At 41.3% G+C, this 19,518-nt stretch overlaps 1 protein-coding gene across 1 annotated transcript in view; it reads right to left on the bottom strand.

Annotated features, from left to right (window-relative positions):
* The window catches only part of LOC115138476 (ryanodine receptor 3-like), a 180,874-nt gene that overhangs the window by 53,361 nt on the left and 107,995 nt on the right, over window positions 1-19,518 (bottom strand). The window contains exons 38-41 of the mRNA XM_065025690.1: window positions 18,772-18,874; window positions 12,160-12,294; window positions 5,896-6,169; window positions 5,583-5,697 (exon numbers count right to left, since the gene is read on the bottom strand). Coding sequence (XP_064881762.1) covers window positions 5,583-5,697; window positions 5,896-6,169; window positions 12,160-12,294; window positions 18,772-18,874 — 627 coding nt within the window. The remainder of the gene's footprint in view (window positions 1-5,582; window positions 5,698-5,895; window positions 6,170-12,159; window positions 12,295-18,771; window positions 18,875-19,518) is intronic.

Below are 19,518 nucleotides of genomic sequence, written 5' to 3'. Positions count from 1 at the left end.
GTTTGGCCGGACGGCCAGCTCTAGGAAGAGTCTTGGTGGTTCCAAACTTCTTCTATTTAAGAATAAATGGAGGCCACTGTGTTCTTGGGAACCTTCAATGCTGCAGACATATTTTGGTACCCTTCCCCAGATCTGTGCCTCGACAGTCCTGTCTCAGAGGTCTATGGACAATTCTTTCAGCCACATGGCTTGGTTTTTATGCACTGTCAACTGTGGGACCTTGTATAGACAGGGGTGTGCCTTTCCCCCCAAAAATGTATTTTATATTTTTTTACATTTATTTAACTAGGCAAGTCAGTTAAGAACAAATTCTTATTTTCAATGACGGCCTAGGAACAGTGAGTTAACTGCCTGTTCAGGGGCAGAACGACAGATTTGTACTTTGTCAGCACGGGGGCTTGAACTTGCAACCTTCCAGTTACTAGTCCAACACTCTAACCACTAGGCTACCCTGAATTTACCACAGGTGGACTCCAATCAAGTTGTAGCAACATCTCAAGGATGATCAATGGAAACAGAATGCACCTGAGCTCAATTTTGAGTCCCATAGCAAAAGGTCTGAATACTTATGTAAATAAAGTCTTTGTTTTCTATTTGTAATAAATGTACTAAAAGGTCTAAAACCCTGTTTTCGTTTTGTCATTATAGGGTATTGTGTGTATATTTATGAGGATATTAAAAAAATATAATACATTTTAGAATAAGGCTTGGCCACCTGAGTGGCACAGCTGGCAGCTTCATTAAATAGTACTTGCAAAACACCAGTCTCAACGTCTACAGTGAAGAGGCGACTCCGGGATTGGCCTTCTTGGCAGAGTTCCTCTGTCCAGAGTCTGTGTTCTTTTGCCCATCTTAATGTTTTCTTTTTATTGGCCAGTTTCAGATATGGCTTTTTCTTTGTATCTCTACCTAGAAGGCCAGAATCCCAGAGTCGCTTCTTCACTGTTCACGTTGAGACTGTTGTTTTGCGGGTACTATTTCATGAAGCTGCTAGTTGAGGACTTGTGAGGCATCTGTTTCTCAAACTAGATACTGTAATGTACTTGTCCTCTTGCTTAGTTGTGCACCGGGGCCTCCCACTCCTCATTCCATTCTGGTTAAAGTCAGTTTGCGCTGTTCTGTGAAGGGAGTACTACACAGCGTTGTACGAGATTTTCAGTTTCTTGACAATTTCTCGCATGGATTAGCCTTCATGGAATAGACTGACGAGTTTCAGAAGAAAGTCCTTTGTTTCTGGCCATTTTGAGCCTGTAATCGAACCCACAAATGCTGATGCTCCAGATACTCAACTAGTCTAAAGGCCAGTTTTATTGCTTCTTTAATCAGTTTTCAGCTGTGCTAACATAATTGCAAAAGGGTTTCCGAATGATCAATTATCCTTTTAAAATTATAAACTTGGATGAGCTAACACAACGTGCCATTGGAACAAGAGTGATGGTTGCTGATAATGAGCCTCTGTACACCTATGTAGATATTCCATAAAGAATCTGCCGTTTCCAGCTACAATAGTAATTTACAACATTAACAATGTCTACACTGTATTTCTACACTGTTATTTTAAATGGACAAAGAAATGTACTTTTCTTTTAAAAACAAGGACATTTCTAAGTGAACGGTAGTGTATATATATATTTTTAGAATAAGGCTGTAACGTAACAAAATGTGTAACAATTCAAGGGGTCCGAATACTTTAAGTAGATGTAAATCTTCGCTCTCACACAAGCAAAGACAGACAGAGGAGTGTGTTGAGTCTACTGACTACTTGGTTTCCTCAGGGCTTGTTACTATAAATCCCCTTCACTAATGAATGCCTGCTGGGATGTGTTTATTTCTGCACTCCTCTGCCTTCCCAACACACACTCAGCCTCCCTGCTACGTGCAGTACAGTCACCCTTACATTGCTCTGCAGCACACACACATTGAAGCTCTGGAAAACCTGACTTTTATGTATTAAATCCTACCACCAATATTTTCTCAAGCTTGTTTATTGATGTGGTGCCAAAGTCCAAGGACATTGTTACAACGACATTCAAGAATGACACCTTGCAATTGCAGAATGGAAACAGGGAGCTTGTGTTACCTTTCTCACACCACTACAGTATTAATTTCAATAGACCCTTTCCATGCCCCGTTGTTAGAGCGCAATAAATTCTTGTAAAAAATAAAGAGCGGCACACACTCTATATACAAGGTCTCAGTCATTTATTAATTAAACCACCAATGTTTTGTCACACAGTGCCTTCTTCAGGGTTATATCATGAATGATTGAACCAAGGTATATGGTTTGATTGCCCACTGTTATTTTGCTATGGTTCAATAAGGATAAAGGATAGATTAGGGCAACAGGGAACACACAACCATATTGGAGGTCTGGTGAGGTGACCAAACAATAGTGCCAATACTTACTATTGGGCAATGGTACCAGAGGAAGCTTGCGTTACCTTTCTCACACCACTACAGTATCCATTTCAACACACACTTTCCACGCCCCATTGTTAGAGCTCAATTTATGTCCAGAACTTTACTGAGGGTCAGGGCTGTTGAAATGCCTGGTTTATTATGTAAATAGTCTTGTAGAACTCTGGTATTGATGATCCATTTGAGGGTGAGTCATTGATATGAATGCTCAGAGTGAAAGAGCTGTGAACTCAGCTGGCCCACATCTGCCACCACCTTTCACACTGTGTTTGTAAGCACCACGGCATATTAGGCAGCCATCATTCAAAATGGATTCATACATACAGTAGCATGGGAAGGGTGTGGTGTGCACAGGGGAGGACCAGGAGGTTGAACTCAGACTTCTATTCAGGAATGGGATCCTAGCCAGAGTTCTCAGATTAACACTGAGTACAGTGAGGACAAACCTAGCCTGCCTCTCTCCTTCCACACTGATTCCAAACCTAGAGTCACTGGGTTCTGATTGTGACAGTGGAGCCCAGTTTGCACCACAGGATCCAGAGATGGCCTCAAAGCTGGAAGACTGCAGTTAAACACTGGAGCTGAATGTCAACATTAAAGATGAAGAAGAGGAGCAAAATGGGAAATCTGTTTATCATGGTAAGGGCAGGTTCTATTTTTCTAGAAGTTACCCACCGGGCACAAACTGGTTGAATCAATGTTGTTTCAACGTATTGTGACGTGGAATCTGTGTGAAAAATACATTGGATTGGAAAAAGGCATCAACGTAAACAATTGTTTTCAAGGTGGAATTTCAACTACAGGATTATGTTATAATTTTAACATATTTTCAACATAGACAAACATTGAATACAATATGTTGAATTTGTTCCTTTGAAACAATGTCAGATCTTCAATGTTATATCCACTATAAGAATAGGTTGGGCAGCATTTCCTACTGGAGAGTTAAGGATAACTTAAAAAACACAGTAACATATACATAAAATATAGAAGCCTTAATACTGCTCTGACTGTGAAGAGTTTCTCTCAACTGGGCCACTTAAAAATACACCAAAGTAAACACACAGGAGAGAAGCCATACTCCTGCTCTGACTATGAAAAATGCTTTATAACATCAAATGACCTTAAAATTCATCAGAGCGCACACACAGGAGAGAAGCCTTACTTCTGCTCTGACTGTGGGAATAGTATCTCCGTGTTGAGCTACTTAAAAAGACACCAATGTATACATAAAGGATAGAAGCCTTAGTACTGCTCTGACTAAGAAGAGCTTCTCCCAATTGGGCAATGTAAAAACAAACCAACGGATACATATTGAGAGAAGCCTTACTACTGCTCTGACTGTGGAAAGTGCTTCACAACATCAGCCGAGCTAAAAGTTCAGAGAATACACACAGGAGAGAAGCCTTACCACTGCTCTGACTGCGGGAAGAGTTTCTCTCAACTATGGATGGGCACGGTTATTGGAGTATTCAAAAATCCGAATGGATGTTAATATTAGATTACTTGGGAGAGTATTAATACAAATAATAATACAAATAATGTATTTTTTAAAAGTCTGTCTAAAATTAAATACAACTATCTAAGTGACATTGCTACATAGCCTACGAGGATAAACCATGACATTCACCATTTTTATAAAAATATGTTTTTATGAGTGCGTCCCATAAAAAAGACGCACCCGAAGCCTACACATTTCACACATGTATCTTGTTGTTATTGTCAGTCAATCAAAGTGACGCTACAGTCAGAAGCTCCATGTGTAGCAAGTGAAGTGGGAGATTTCTACTCAATGGAAAATGGAATTCAAATTATGGAATTAAGTTGGCTAAATGAGAAGGAGTAGGCTACAATGATCAACCAAAAGGTAGGCTATTGTTTAATATGAATTGAGTTATTGTAGACAAGTTCAGGGAGCACAGCAAAATAGCCTCAATTAGTCTTATTATGTTAGCTAGCTAGCTAGCTTCTTTACAACGATTTGATGCAGTCAAGACAGGCACTACCAGATGGTAAGATCGATAACTTATGGCCACTGGCGGATTTACCATTAGACAGAAGAGGTAATTGCCTCAGGCCTCATGTCATCAAGGGGCCTAATGAGCTGGGCATAATACAATTATTGTAATTAAAATTATTTTTCCAGTGTGGTCCTTCGCATCTGTGGTGGAATGTGACCGAGCTACAGCTATGTTTGTCAGACAAGGAGTCTTCCCGAAATTCTTTCTCACAGTTTGGGCTACACTCTAATATGACCCCCAGTGGAAAGATGAGTTTCTCACAAACTGTGTTCTCCGTTTTGCTCTACAACCCCCACAAGTGTCATGGTACCGGGATGAATGTAACCCCAAAAAATGAATGGAAGTGAATAGGGCATTTCCACATTTAATGTATGTGGGTAATTCCAGGATTTTCTTTTCTTTTTCTGAGCTTTCTTATATCTCTCAGATATAGGACAAACACTTCAAAACAAACAAACACATTTTGTTGGGGACCATTTGTCTTTCCATGTATGAATCCATTTTTCAATGCGTTTCTATGGGCTAATAGCAGTAAGGCCAAATTCAATGTTTCATCAAATATGACATTTTTTGCAGATACCTAAAGAGATTCTAAAATTCAAAATCAAAATAGCTAAATGACCCTTGGTATGACCATCTTAAAAATAATTCCCCCCCCGGCTTAGACTATAGAGCAGGGGTGTCAGGAGGGCGGTGGCACCTTAATTGGGGAGGACAGGCTCATAGTAATGGCTGGTACAGAATAAATGTAATGGTATCAAACATATGGTTTCCATCTGATACCATTCCATTCACTCCATTCCAGCCAATATTATGAGCTGGTTTTTGTTTAAGACCTAGACAACCAGGTTCTGGGAGTTCCTCAATAATTAGATACCTTATTTAATCAATCAAGTTCAAGGGAAGGGCGAAAACAAGCAGACACTCAGCCCTATGTGCAATGAGTTTGACACGTGGTCTAGAGGGCAGTTTAAATACAAAAAAATATGTTTTAAAGTCATTCCCTTTAAATGGGAGTTGCTATGCTGCATCTGACACCTACCCTGTAGTCGCACAGTGCTAATTTAATCTCTCATCAACACCTCTGCAGTATGGCATGGATGCTGTGATACACCAGAGTCTCTTCTATCCTCACTACTGTACCTGGGACTTGCCTCCTCCCAGCACGTTGACCATCACCTCCATCACCGTCTCATGCATGCCCAGCACACGCATCAGGTTGGGGTGCTGGTAGAATATCTTGTTATTCATGATGTCACTGAATGGAAATACAAAAACACAAGCAACTCTGAACATGAGAGAATACTTAGAACAGAGTGATGCCTGAACATGCAACACTGTTATTGTATCGATCTTAGAAGTTACCAAAGGCTTGTAAACAATATTTCATCCACTAAAAACATCTAATTATCAGACTATGTTCATGCAGACTTTGTTGTGACGTGCCCCTGCCTACCCCAGACCGTCGATCATGAGTTTCTCCTCCTCCTTGCCCATGCGTACGGACAGCAGTGATCTGATCTGACCCAGAGAGGCCAGTAGGTTGATGGTGTCCTGTATAGAGGCAGCACTGATAGTGTAGCTCTTCCTCATGGCCCGGAGCAGCTCTCCAATGCTGTCGTACTGTCTCCTCAGCAGGCTGAACATCACTCTGACCAGCTCGGGGTCCTGGACGTGGCACTCCTGAGCCCAGCTCACCATGGTCTGGCTAATCAGCTCTTTAAGGTTGGCTGGGGGAATATGCAGAACCGCATTAACTCCTAGACTTTACACTGTTAGGATATAGGTTACATGCTGGATAAGACTGAGATGTCTTATTTGAAATACTCTTTGAAGACGTAGGGTTTCAGAAGATGGGCAGGGACTCTGCTGTTCTAGCGTCAGGGGGAAGCTCGTTCCACCATTAGGGTTCCAGGACAGAGAAGAGCTTTGGCTGGGCTGAGCGGGAGCTGAGTCCACCTTAGGGGTGGGATGGCCAAGAGACCAGACGTGGCAAAACGGGATACAATAGTGGTAAAGACAACACCAGTATTTTTTCTTTTTCTTTTTTTATTTCACCTTTATTTAACCAGGTAGGCCAGTTGAGACAAGTTCTAATTTACAACTGCGACCAAGTGGCCAAGAAAAAGCAAAGCAGTGTGACAAACAACACAGAGTTACACATGGAATAAACAAACATACAATCAATAACAAAATAGAAAGAATCTAAATAAATAGGCCGTAGTGGAGAAGTAATTACAATTTAGCAATTAAACACTGGAGTGATAGATGTGTAGAAGATGAATGTGCAAGTAGAGATACTGGGGTGCAAAAGAGCAACAAAACAATATGGGGATAAGGTAGTTGGATGGGCTGTGTACAGGTGCAGTGATCTGTGAGCTGCTCTGACAGCTGATGCTTAAAGTTAGGGAGATAGGAGTCTCCAGCTTCAGTGATTTTTGCAATTCGTTCTAGTCATTGGCAGCAGAGAACTGGAAGGAAAGGCGGCCAAAGGAGTTTGGGGGTGACCAGTGAAATATACCTGCTGGAGCGTGTGCTACGGGTGTGTGCTGCTATGGTGACCAGTGAGCTGAGATAAGGCGGGGCTTTACCTAGCAAAGACTTATAGATGACCTGGAGCAAGTGGGTTTGGCGACGAATATGAAGTGAGGGCCAGCCAACGAGAGCATACAGGTCGCAGTACTGGGTAGTATTTGGGGCTTTGACAAAAATGACAAAAAATGGATGGCACTGTGATATACTGCATCCAATTTGTTGAGTAGAGTGTTGGAGGCTATTTTGTAAATGACATTGCCCGAAGTCAAGGATAGTCAGTTTTACGAAGGAGGCTTTGTTGCGAAATAGGAAGCCGATTCCAGATTTAATTTTGGATTGGAGATGCTTAATGTAAGTCTGGAAGGAGAGTTTACAGTCTAACCAGACACCTAGGTATTTGTAATTGTCCACATATTCTAAGTCAGAACCGTCCAGAGTAGTGATGCTGGACGGGCGGGCAGGTGCAGGAAGCGATCGGTTGAAGAGCATGCATTTAGTTTTACTTGCATTTAAGAGCAGTTGGAGGCCACGGAAGGAGAGTTGTAATGGCATTGAGGTTAGTTAACCTTTTGTGACTAGGGGGCAGTATTTTCATTTTTGGAAAAATAATGTTCCCGTACTAAACGGGATATTTTGTCAGGACAAGATGCTAGAATATGCATATAATTGACAGCTTAGGATAGAAAACACTCTAAAGTTTCCAAAACTGTAAAAATATTGTCTGTGAGTATAACAGAACTGATGTTGCAGGCGAAAGCCTGAGAAAAATCCAAACAGGAAGGGACTCTTATTTAGAAAGCTCTTCGTTCCTATGCGTCCCTATTGAGCAGTGAATCAACCAGATTACTTTTTTTTTTTATTTTTTGTTGTTGAATTTTACCCCTTGTAGTAGCTACTATCTTGTCTCATCGCTACAACTCCCGTACGGGCTCGGGAGAGACGAAGGTTGAAAGTCATGCGTCCTCCGATACCAGCTGTACTGCTTCTTAACACAGTGCGCATCCAACCCGGAAGCCAGCCACACCAATGTGTCAGAGGGTACACCCTGCACCTGGCAACCTTGGTTAGCGTGCACTGAGCCCAGCCCACCACAGGAGTCGCTGGTGTGCGATGAGACAAGGACATCCCTACCGACCAAGCAATCCCTAACCCGGACGACGCTAGGCCAATTGTGCGTCGCCCCACGGACCTCCCGGTCGTGGCCGGTTACGACAGAGCCTGGTCGCCAACCCAGGGACTCTGATGGCACAGCTGGCGCTGCAGTACAGCGACCTTAACCACTGCGCCACCCGGGAGGCCCATCAGATTACTTTTTCTATGGCTTCCCTAATGTGTCTAGTGTCACAATACATAGTTTCAGGCTTTTATTTTGAAAAATGAGCCTGAGAATCACCAGCAGCAAGAGCAACATCATTGATGTATACAGAGAAAAGAGTCGGCCCGAGAATTTAACCCTGTGGTACCCCCATAGAGACTGCCAGAGGTCCGGACAAAAGGCCCTCCGATTTGACACACTGAACTCTGTCTGAGAAGTAGTAGGTGAACCAGGTGAGGCAGACATTTGAGAAACCAGGGCTGTTGAGTCTGCCGATAAGAATGTGGTGATTGACAGAGTCGAAAGCCTTGGCCAGGTCAATGAATACAGCTGCACAGTATTGTCTTTTATCGATGGTGGTTATGATATCATTTAGGACCTTGAGCGTGGCTGAGGCGCACCCATGACCAGCTCGGAAACCAGATTGCATAGCGGAGAAGGTACGGTGGGATTAGAAATGGTTGGTGATCTGTTTGTTAACTTGGCTTTCGAAGACCTTAGAAAGGCAGGGTAGGATAGATCTAGGCCTGTAACAGTTTGAGTCTAGAGTGTCTAGAATAGACGGTAGTATATTAGATGCTACTAATACTCTAAGTGGGAGCCTTTTTAAATGTTCTTTATCCAGCGGAGACTTGCTTGCAGTATCAGTCGTAGCTGATCTTAGCTCTGCAGTGCCTTCTGGCCTGTGTGTCCTCGTGCACAGAGAATGACCTTCTCCATCTATAGAGGTCTGCCCCAGAGACACAGCAGGGCTCTTCTGGCCCTTCAGTAGCAGCCCTGCACTGCTCACAAATCCCCCTCACACTGCTGTTAAAGACATTGCACTTGACTAGCTGATCTCACTTCTATCCCTTGTCACCATGCAAGAGACACAATTGAAACCATTCAAAGACTAAATTCAGAAGCCTGGCTCAGTGATGCAAATAACAGCCTGAATTAGAAGCAGCTCTCTCTCTGCCGGCTTTGAGTGCCTTCGCAGGGCATCAGTCAGCTACAGGTAGAACACTGTCTGTGTAGAACACACAGCAACAAGTAGAACACTGTCTGATAGAACACACAGCAACAAGTACAACACTGTCTGGTAGAACACACAGCAACAAGTAGAACACTGTCTGTGTAGAACACACAGCAACAAGTAGAACACTGTCTGGTATAACACTGTCTGTGTAGAACACACAGCAACAAGTAGAATACTGTCTGTGTATAACACTGTCTGTGTATAATACACAGCAATAAGTAGGACACTGTCTGTGTATAACACACAGCAACAAGTAGAACACTGTCTGTGTATAACACACAGCAACAAGTAGAACACTTTCTGGTAGAACACACAGAAACAAGTAGAACACTGTCTGTGTATAACACACAGCAACAAGTAGAACACTGTCTGTGTATAACACACAGCAACATCACCGTGTGTGGCGGTGGTGTGTAGCGGTGGTGTGTCGGTGGTGTGTAGCGGCGGTGTGTAGCAGCGGTGTGTAGCGGCGGTGTGTTGCGGCGGTGTGTAGCGGCGGTGTGTAGCGGCGGTGTGTAGAGGTGGTGTGTAGCGGCGGTGTGTAGAGGCGGTGTGTAGCGACGGTGTGTGGCGGCGGTGTGTGGTAGTGGTGTGTGGTAGTGGTGTGTGGCAGCGGTGTGTAGTGGTGGTGTGTAGCGACGGTGTGTGGCGACGGTGTGTGGCGGCGGTGTGTGGCGGCGGTGTGTGGTGGCGGTGTGTGGCAGCGGTGTGTAGCGGTGGTGTGTAGCGGCGGTGTGTGGCGGCGGTGTGTAGCGACGGTGTGTGGCGGCGGTGTGTGGCGGCGGTGTGTGGTGGCGGTGTGTGGCAGCGGTGTGTGGCAGCGGTGTGTGGCAGTGAGAACAGGGGGGGATTAGGTGGCTGTGTTTTAAAGTCTCTGTTTCTGCTGGTTGGTTGATTGGCTTGTACTCCACAGAGTAATCAGTCCCAGTACCAGAGAGAGGCAACAGGGAAGGAAGGGCAGTAACAAACATGTAACAACATTTCTCCCTCTCCAGCTACAAAGAGCATAACGACCATCACTCATTACATAAAGACACGCATGTCTCAGCTGCCAGGAATGACAATAGAGTTCCAAAGATGAACAAACGCCAGTCAGCCGGCAGGCCCAGTGGAGCGAAACTCCTCACAAACACGCGCTACAGCTCACACTATTTCTCACACAGCCCGATCAACAGGAAACAAATAATATTGGACCAATTAATGAATGTGGCCGATAGACACTAGGTCAGCGAGTTTGGCAGAGCTATTGCCTTTATCCTGTGATCTGATCAGCGTCCTATGGGAGTTACAGTGGACTTTAGGACCCCTGCTGTACTCTCAAGGTCCCACGGGGAAGCTGAGATGACAGAGGGAGGAACCTGGGGGAGAGGAACATGTGGAGAGACTGGAGGCCGTGGAGGGACCATAAAACAGCTGACTAAATGTAATTGGACCCCTCATCCATGAGGACATAGGGACTGCAGAGGAGAGTTTGGGTCAATGCTGAATCAGGCCTCTCTGTGGGCTGGGAGGTTTCAGGTAGGAGGTTGATTAGTGGGACTTCTCCAAAACAGTGGAAACACAGAGTTGTCTGCCCACGTTTGTAGATGCATCAAAGCACTGCATTGCACCCGTTCCTTTTCTCACTCCTTCTTCACTCCCTCCTGCAGGACTCCTAATTCATTCAGAGGTAGTAGCAGTAGCAGTGGAACCATGTACCCAGTCTGCCGTTACACAGCATAGTTGTAATCAATCATGTCTGAAGAAAACAGCCAATACGGGCAAGGAAATACGGGCAAGAGAAGTATTTTAGTGGAAATACACAACGTCTATTTTCATCTCCTCTCTCTTGTGAGATCAATAGTGGGGTCTCATGTGGTCCACATCAAGGTCTGTCTAACTGTCTGGGGACAGATTGCCTCTAACCATCTGCATTCACAGGTGCATATTTCAGGCCACATTTACCCGCAGCAATTTGGGCGGTTGTCCATGCCAGCAGCACTCATATTATAGGCAGTGAGCTGTACCCATCTTCAGGAAGACTTTAAACATGTTTTTCATCTTCCTGTTTCACAAAAAAATGGATTTACTGATCTCAGAACAGTGAGTGCATTGCATGGTGTTACATGGTAGGAAGATTATCTGAAATTGCTTTATATATCATTAATAGTTTCAAGAACTGTAGAGTTGTCCTGGTAATATTGCGGATTCTGCTATTGTGAAACATTGTTGTGGTAGTGGTTTGTCCTGAAGGACAGGGGGGGAAGTGTATGAATGTTTTATTGTGTTTTGATTAACGGCAATCAGTTCATTTATTAGTAGCCTCTGACATTACATTTTACATCTAGAATGTCAGACAATTTCCATACTGTACTCACACTGGTACAGTCATCTGCGTGTGTGTGTGAGATCAGGATAAAGAAGCCTGAGTTAAATCAGTGCAGTGTTTGCTCTCTCTCTCTCTCTGCAGAAGAGCAGGACTGAGTGAAGATGCCCCTCACTGCCAGGCGGAGCAGCCATCCTCTACCGGCTCTGCATTACCATAATAACATTGAAAAAGAAATTGAAATGGAAATGACTGCCACTGTGTGTCTGTACTACATGCCAGACAATTGAAACAGGGCTTGTATGCCAGCATCACTATTCAACAGCTACCCTGCTCCTTTCAATTTCCCAACCTCCTGTGTTACAGCGAGTAAACAGTGACTTGTTTCGGAGAGATAACCTATTATAGGAGTCTATTAGGAAACATATGTTGTTACTGAGGGACTGTATTAACTTCAGGGATGACAGGTGGGTTTCAGAGTCGCCAGTTCCCGTTATTGCTGGCTGTGACATATAGAATAAGAGTAATATTAATGGTATAGTCTTACAAGGGGCTTGCTGTTCCTGCTCCGTGGGCTCCTCTTCAGTCTTCAGAGGTTGACCTTTGATTTTGTAGACCAGGGCCAGCAGACGACCTTTAATAGACGTGTCCTGGTCATCTTCCTCTTCCTCCATAGGGATTCCTACACAAACACACGGCACAGGAATAAAATCGATATCCCACTCCTGGACAAATACCGTTTCCTAGGGGTCAATCGGGCAACATATGTCAGCTGTATCATAGGGTTTAATTTGCTAGTGTAATGTTTTTCGTCTTTCCTTTCTCTTTCCATGCAGTCTCCAACCTCCAAGGTGCTGCTGCAGGTCAGAAAAGTGCAGCATGACTGTAGAATACCATCAATATAGTACCCCCTAGGTACATACCGCCCTTTTCAATTATTTATATAGTACCCCCTAGGTACATACAGCCCTTTTCAATTATTTATATAGTACCCCCTAGGTACATACCGCCCTTTTCAATTATTTATATAGTACCCCCTAGGTACATACAGCCCTTTTCAATTATTTATATAGTACCCCCTAGGTACATACAGCCCTTTTCAATTATTTATATAGTACCCCTAGGTACATACAGCCCTTTTCAATTATTTATATAGTACCCCTAGGTACATACAGCCCTTTTCAATTATTTATATAGTACCCCTAGGTACATACAGCCCTTTTCAATTATTTATATAGTACCCCCTAGGTACATACAGCCCTTTTCAATTATTTATATAGTACCCCCTAGGTACATACAGCCCTTTTCAATTATTTATATAGTACCCCCTAGGTACATACAGCCCTTTTCAATTATTTATATAGTACCCCCTAGGTACATACAGCCCTTTTCAATTATTTATATAGTACCCCCTAGGTACATACAGCCCTTTTCAATTATTTATATAGTACCCCCTAGGTACATACAGCCCTTTTCAATTATTTATATAGTACCCCTAGGTACATACAGCCCTTTTCAATTATTTATATAGTACCCCCTAGTACATACAGCCCTTTTCAATTATTTATATAGCCCCCTAGGTACATACAGCCCTTTTCAATTATTTATATAGTACCCCCTAGGTACATACAGCCCTTTTCAATTATTTATATAGTACCCCATACAGCCCTTTTCAATTATTTATATAGTACCCCTAGGTACATACAGCCCTTTTCAATTATTTATATAGTACCCCTAGGTACATACAGCCCTTTTCAATTATTTATATAGTACCCCTAGGGCCTTTTCAAATATTTATATACATACAGCCCTTTTCAATTATTTATATAGTACCCCCATACCTTTCAGCCCTTTTAAATTATTTATATAGTGCCCCCTAGGTATACAGCCCCAATTATTTATTTCAATTATTTATATAGTAGGTACCCCTAGGTACATACAGCCCTTTTCAATTATTTATATAGTACCCCTAGGTACATACAGCCCTTTTCAATTATTTATATAGTACCCCTAGGTACAGCCCTTTTCAATTATTTATATAGTACCCCCATACAGCCCTTTTCATTATTTATTTATATAGTACCCCTAGGTACATACAGCCCTTTTCAATTATTTATTAGTATATTAGTACCCCTAGGTACATACCCTTTCTAGGTACATACAGCCCTTTTCAATTATTTATATAGTACCCCTAGGTACATACAGCCCTTTTCATTATTTATTTAGGTACATACAGCCCTTTTCAATTATTTATATAGTACCCCTAGGTACATACAGCCCTTTTCATTATTTATTTATAGGTAGTACCCCCTAGGTACATACAGCCCTTTTCAATTATTTATATAGTACCCCTAGGTACATACAGCCCTTTTCAATTATTTATATAGTACCCCCTAGGTACATACAGCCCTTTTCAATTATTTATATAGTACCCCTAGGTACATACAGCCCCAATTATTTATATAGTACCCCTAGGTACAAGCCCTTTTTATTTATATAGTACCCCTAGGTACATACAGCCCTTTTCAATTATTTATATAGTACCCCTAGGTACATACAGCCCTTTTCAATTATTTTTATATAGTACTAGGTACATACAGCCCTTTTCAATTATTTATATAGTACCCCTAGGTACATACAGCCCTTTCAATTATTTATATAGTACCCCTAGGTACATACAGCCCTTTTCAATTATTTATATAGTACCCCCTAGGTACATACAGCCCTTTTCAATTATTTATATAGTACCCCTAGGTACATACAGCCCTAGGTTTTCAATTATTTATATAGTACCCCCTAGGTACATACAGCCCTTTTCAATTATTTATATAGTACCCCTAGGGTACATAGTAGCCCCAATACAGCCCTTTTATTTATATAGTACCCCCTAGGTACATACAGCCCTTTTCAATTATTTATATAGTACCCCTAGGTACATACCCCTTTTCAATTATTTATATAGCCCTTTTCAATTATTTATATAGTACCCCCTAGGTACATACAGCCCTTTTCAATTATTTATATAGTACCCCTAGGTACATACATATACAGCCCTTTCAGCCCTTTTATTTATATAGTACCCCTATTTCAATTATTTATATAGTACCCCCTAGGTACATACAGCCCTTTTCAATTATTTATATAGTACCCCTAGGTACATACAGCCCTTTTCAATTATTTTATAGTACCCCTAGGTACATACAGCCCTTTTCAATTATTTATATAGTACCCCTAGGTACATACAGCCCTTTTCAATTATTTATATAGTACCCCTAGGTACATACCGCCCTTTTCAATTATTTATATAGTACCCCTAGGTATACAGCCCTTTTCAATTATTTATATAGTACCCCTAGGTACATACAGCCCCTAGCCCCCCCTAGGTACATACAGCCCTTTTCAATTATTTATATAGTACCCCTAGGTACATACAGCCCTTTTCAATTATTTATATAGTACCCCTAGGTACATACAGCCCTTTTCAATTATTTATATAGTACCCCTAGGTACATACAGCTTTTCCTTTTCAAGCCCTTTTCAATTATTTATATAGTACCCCTAGGTACATACAGCCCTTTTCAATTATTTATATAGTACCCCCTAGGTACATACAGCCCTTTTCAATTATTTATATAGAGCCCTTTCAATTATTTATATAGTACCCCCTAGGTACATACAGCCCTTTTCAATTATTTATATAGTACCCCCCTAGGTACATGCCCTTTTTATATAGTACCCCTAGGTACATACAGCCCTTTTCAATTATTTATATAGTACCCCCTAGGTACATACAGCCCTTTTCAATTATTTATATAGTACCAATTATTTATATAGTACCCCTAGGTACATACAGCCCTTTTCAATTATTTATATAGGTACATACAGCCCTTTTCAAGGTACATACAGCCCTTTTCAATTATTTTTATATAGTACCCCTAGGTACATACAGCCCTTTTCAATTATTTATATAGTACCCAATTATTTATATAGTACCCCTAGGTACATACAGCCCTTTTCAATTATTTATAGTATAGTACCCCCTACAGGTACAGGTACATACAGCCCTTTTCAATTATTTATATAGTACCCCCTAGTACATACAGCCCCAATTATTTATATAGTAGGTACATACAGCCCTTTTCAATTATTTATATAGTACCCCTAGGTACATACAGCCCTTTTCAATTATTTATATAGTACCCCCTAGGTATTATTTATATAGTACCCCATACAGCCCTTTTCAATTATTTATATAGTACCCCCATTTTCAATTATTTATAGTACCCCCTAGGTACCCCTAGGTACATACAGCCCTTTTCAATTATTTATATAGCCCTTTTCAATTATTTATATAGTACCCCTAGGTACATACAGCCCCTTTTCAATTATTTATATAGTACCCCTAGGTTTATATAGTACCCCTAGGTACATACAGCCCTTTTCAATTATTTATATAGTACCCCTAGGTACATACAGCCCTTTTCAATTATTTATATAGTACCCCTAGGTACATACAGCCCAATTATTTATATAGTTTTCAATTATTTATATAGTACCCCCTAGGTACATACATACAGCCCTTTTCAATTATTTTTCTAGGTACATATTTATATAGTACCATACAGCCCTTTTCAATTATTTATATAGTACCCCTAGGTACATACACAGTACATACAGCCCTTTATAGTACCCCTAGGTACATACAGCCCTTTTCAATTATTTATATAGTACCCCTAGGTACATACAGCCCTTTTCAATTATTTATATAGTACCCCCTAGGTACATACAGCCCTTTTCAATTATTTATATAGTACCCCTAGGTACATACAGCCCTTTTCAATTATTTATATAGTACCCCTAGGTACACCCCTTTTATTTAATTATTTATATAGTACCCCTAGGTACATACAGCCCTTTTCAATTATTTATATAGTACCCCTAGGTACATACAGCCCTTTTCAATTATTTATATAGTACCCCTAGGTACATACAGCCTTTTCAATTATTTATATAGTTTCATACAATTATTTATATAGTACCCCTAGGTACATACAGCCCTTTTCAATTATTTATATAGTACCCCTAGGTACATACAGCCCTTTTCAATTATTTATATAGTAGGTACATACAGCCCTTTTCAATTATTTATATAGTACCCCCTAGGTACATACAGCCCTTTTCAATTATTTATATAGTACCCCTAGGTACATACAGCCCCTTTTCAAGCCCTTTTATTTATATAGTACCCCTAGGTACATACAGCCCTTTTCAATTATTTTTATATAGTACAGCCCTTTTCCCCTAGGTACATACAGCCCTTTTCAATTATTTATATAGTACCCCTAGGTACATACAGCCCTTTTCAATTATTTATATAGTACCCCTAGGTACATACAGCCCTTTTCAATTATTTATATAGTACCCCTAGGTACATACAGCCCTTTTCAATTATTTATATAGTACCCCCTAGGTACATACAGCCCTTTTCAATTATTTATATAGTACCCCTAGGTACATACAGCCCTTTTCAATTATTTATATAGTACCCCTAGGTACATACAGCCCTTTTCAATTATTTATATAGTACCCCTAGGTACATACAGCCCTTTTCAATTATTTATATAGTACCCCTAGGTACATACAGCCCTTTTCAATTATTTATATAGTACCCCCTAGGTACATACCAGCCCTTTTCAATTATTTATATAGTACCCCTAGGTACATAGCCCTTTTCAATTATTTATATAGTACCCCTAGTACCCTTTTCAATTATTTATAGGTACCCCAGGTACAGCCCTTTTCAATTATTTATATAGTACCCCTAGGTACATACAGCCCTTTTCAATTATTTTACCCCTAGGTACATACTTTTAGTACCCCTAGGTACATACAGCCCTTTTCAATTATTTTATAGTACCCCCTAGGTACATACAGCCCTTTTCAATTATTTATATAGTACATACAGCCCTTTTAGGTACAGCCCTAGTACCCCTAGGTACATACCGCCCCTTTTCAATTTTTGTATAGTACCCCTAGGTACATACAGCCCTTTTCAATTATTTATATAGTACCCCTAGGTACATACAGCCCTTTTCAATTATTTTTATATAGTACCCCTAGGTAGGTACATACAGCCCTTTTCAAGTTATTTATATAGTAGTACCCCCTAGGTACATACAGCCCTTTTCAATTATTTATATAGTACCCCTAGGTACATTCAATTATTTATATAGTACCCCTAGGTACAATTATTTATAGTGCCCCTAGGTACAGCCCTTTTCAATTATTTTTATATAGGTACATACCCCTTTTCAATTTTTATATAGTACATACAGCCCTTTTCCCCCTAGGTACATACAGCCCTTTTCAATTATTTATATAGTACCCCCTAGGTACATACAGCCCTTTTCAATTATTTATATAGTACCCCCTAGGTACATACAGCCCTTTTCAATTATTTATATAGTACCCCCTAGGTACATACAGCCCTTTTCAATTATTTATATAGTACCCCCTAGGTACATACAGCCCTTTTCAATTATTTATATAGTACCCCCCTAGGTAGGTACATACACAATTATTTATATAGCCCTAGGTACATTTTATTTATATAGTACCCCCTAGGTACATACCGCCCTTTTCAATTATTTATATAGTACCCCCTAGGTACATACAGCCCTTTTCAATTATTGAGCAAAACATCAAGACGTCAGAGCAATCTGGAGAGGCAGTGAACTAAAACACATCAGCAGACAGATAGAAGACGTCCTTTCTGCAAAGAAACACAGGAAGCTCTAATACAACATCCCCTGTAATTCAAATTAATCTGGGGAGCTCCGACAATAAACATAGATTTACAAGGATGAGAACTAACTATATTACATAGCTTGTGAAGTGAAACATGCAATTATAATAACTTTTGCTGGGGATGTTTTCACCTGTCCTATTTGGACAAGCACTGTGTCCAATTTGTCGTGAGTAATAACATTGGCCATGTTGACGGTTTTGTTTTCAATGAATCCCACAGCTCATCTCTACAGTATCATTTCCCACTCAGGCCCTGTGATGCTGTCATTCATTTTTTATTCCTAGTCAGATGGCAGGTCATAATATTCAGGTCCAGACTGGAGACATAAACCCTCCTGATGGTGTTCTTTACCACAGTGCAGCCGCAGCTCGTTGTGGAAGGCATAGAGCTCCTCCTGAATGTCCTCTGGACACGGGCAGTCCTCCCCCGTACTAAAGTTCAACAGCATGTTAATCTGAAACACACACAAACTGTCATTTAGGTCACATGACTGTAGTATGCAATGGTATGCATTTTATACATATATAGTTCAGAAAAAATAGCAACTATGAACACGCTTGTATGCAGTAATAGAGACTGAAGGTAAAACGACATTAAAGTTTGTGAACGGTGCTGAAGTGAGCAGGGAGCAGTGACCCTGACGTGCTGTGTAGATGAGGAAATGGGGAGGTATCCCTCCCTCCCTCCTGTCTGGCAGGGGGGGGGGGTCTAGGGTGTAAAGCCTGGATGTGGCCCCGTCCCCGGGCAGAGGCAACAGCACAGCAGGCAGGGATGGATTCCCACAGCCTTGAGGCTGGGCAGCGGAGGGACACACTCAAATTAAAGAGCTTTGGGGAGCAGTTAGAGAGACAGTCACTAGGCCTCTTTCAGTCACTCCGGGCTAGCCGAGCAGTTCTCTCCATAATGAAAGAACCCACTGATACAAAACCAAAGGGAATTTGAGGAAAATAAATATATTAACCATGAAAGAGGAAAAATGACTGAATGCTCACACACTACTCACTAGAGTTTAGAGTGGAGCGTTGGAAAGAGTGCCGCTGAGGTTTATGAGTACAATGTGCCCTTGTTGCGGTGTGTGTGCGCGTGCTTGCTAGCTTA

This window comes from Oncorhynchus nerka, linkage group LG12 (genome assembly GCF_034236695.1).
Source record: "Oncorhynchus nerka isolate Pitt River linkage group LG12, Oner_Uvic_2.0, whole genome shotgun sequence".
NCBI classification, from domain to species: Eukaryota; Metazoa; Chordata; class Actinopteri; order Salmoniformes; family Salmonidae; genus Oncorhynchus; species Oncorhynchus nerka.
This window is presented reverse-complemented; position numbering and strand designations above follow the sequence as displayed.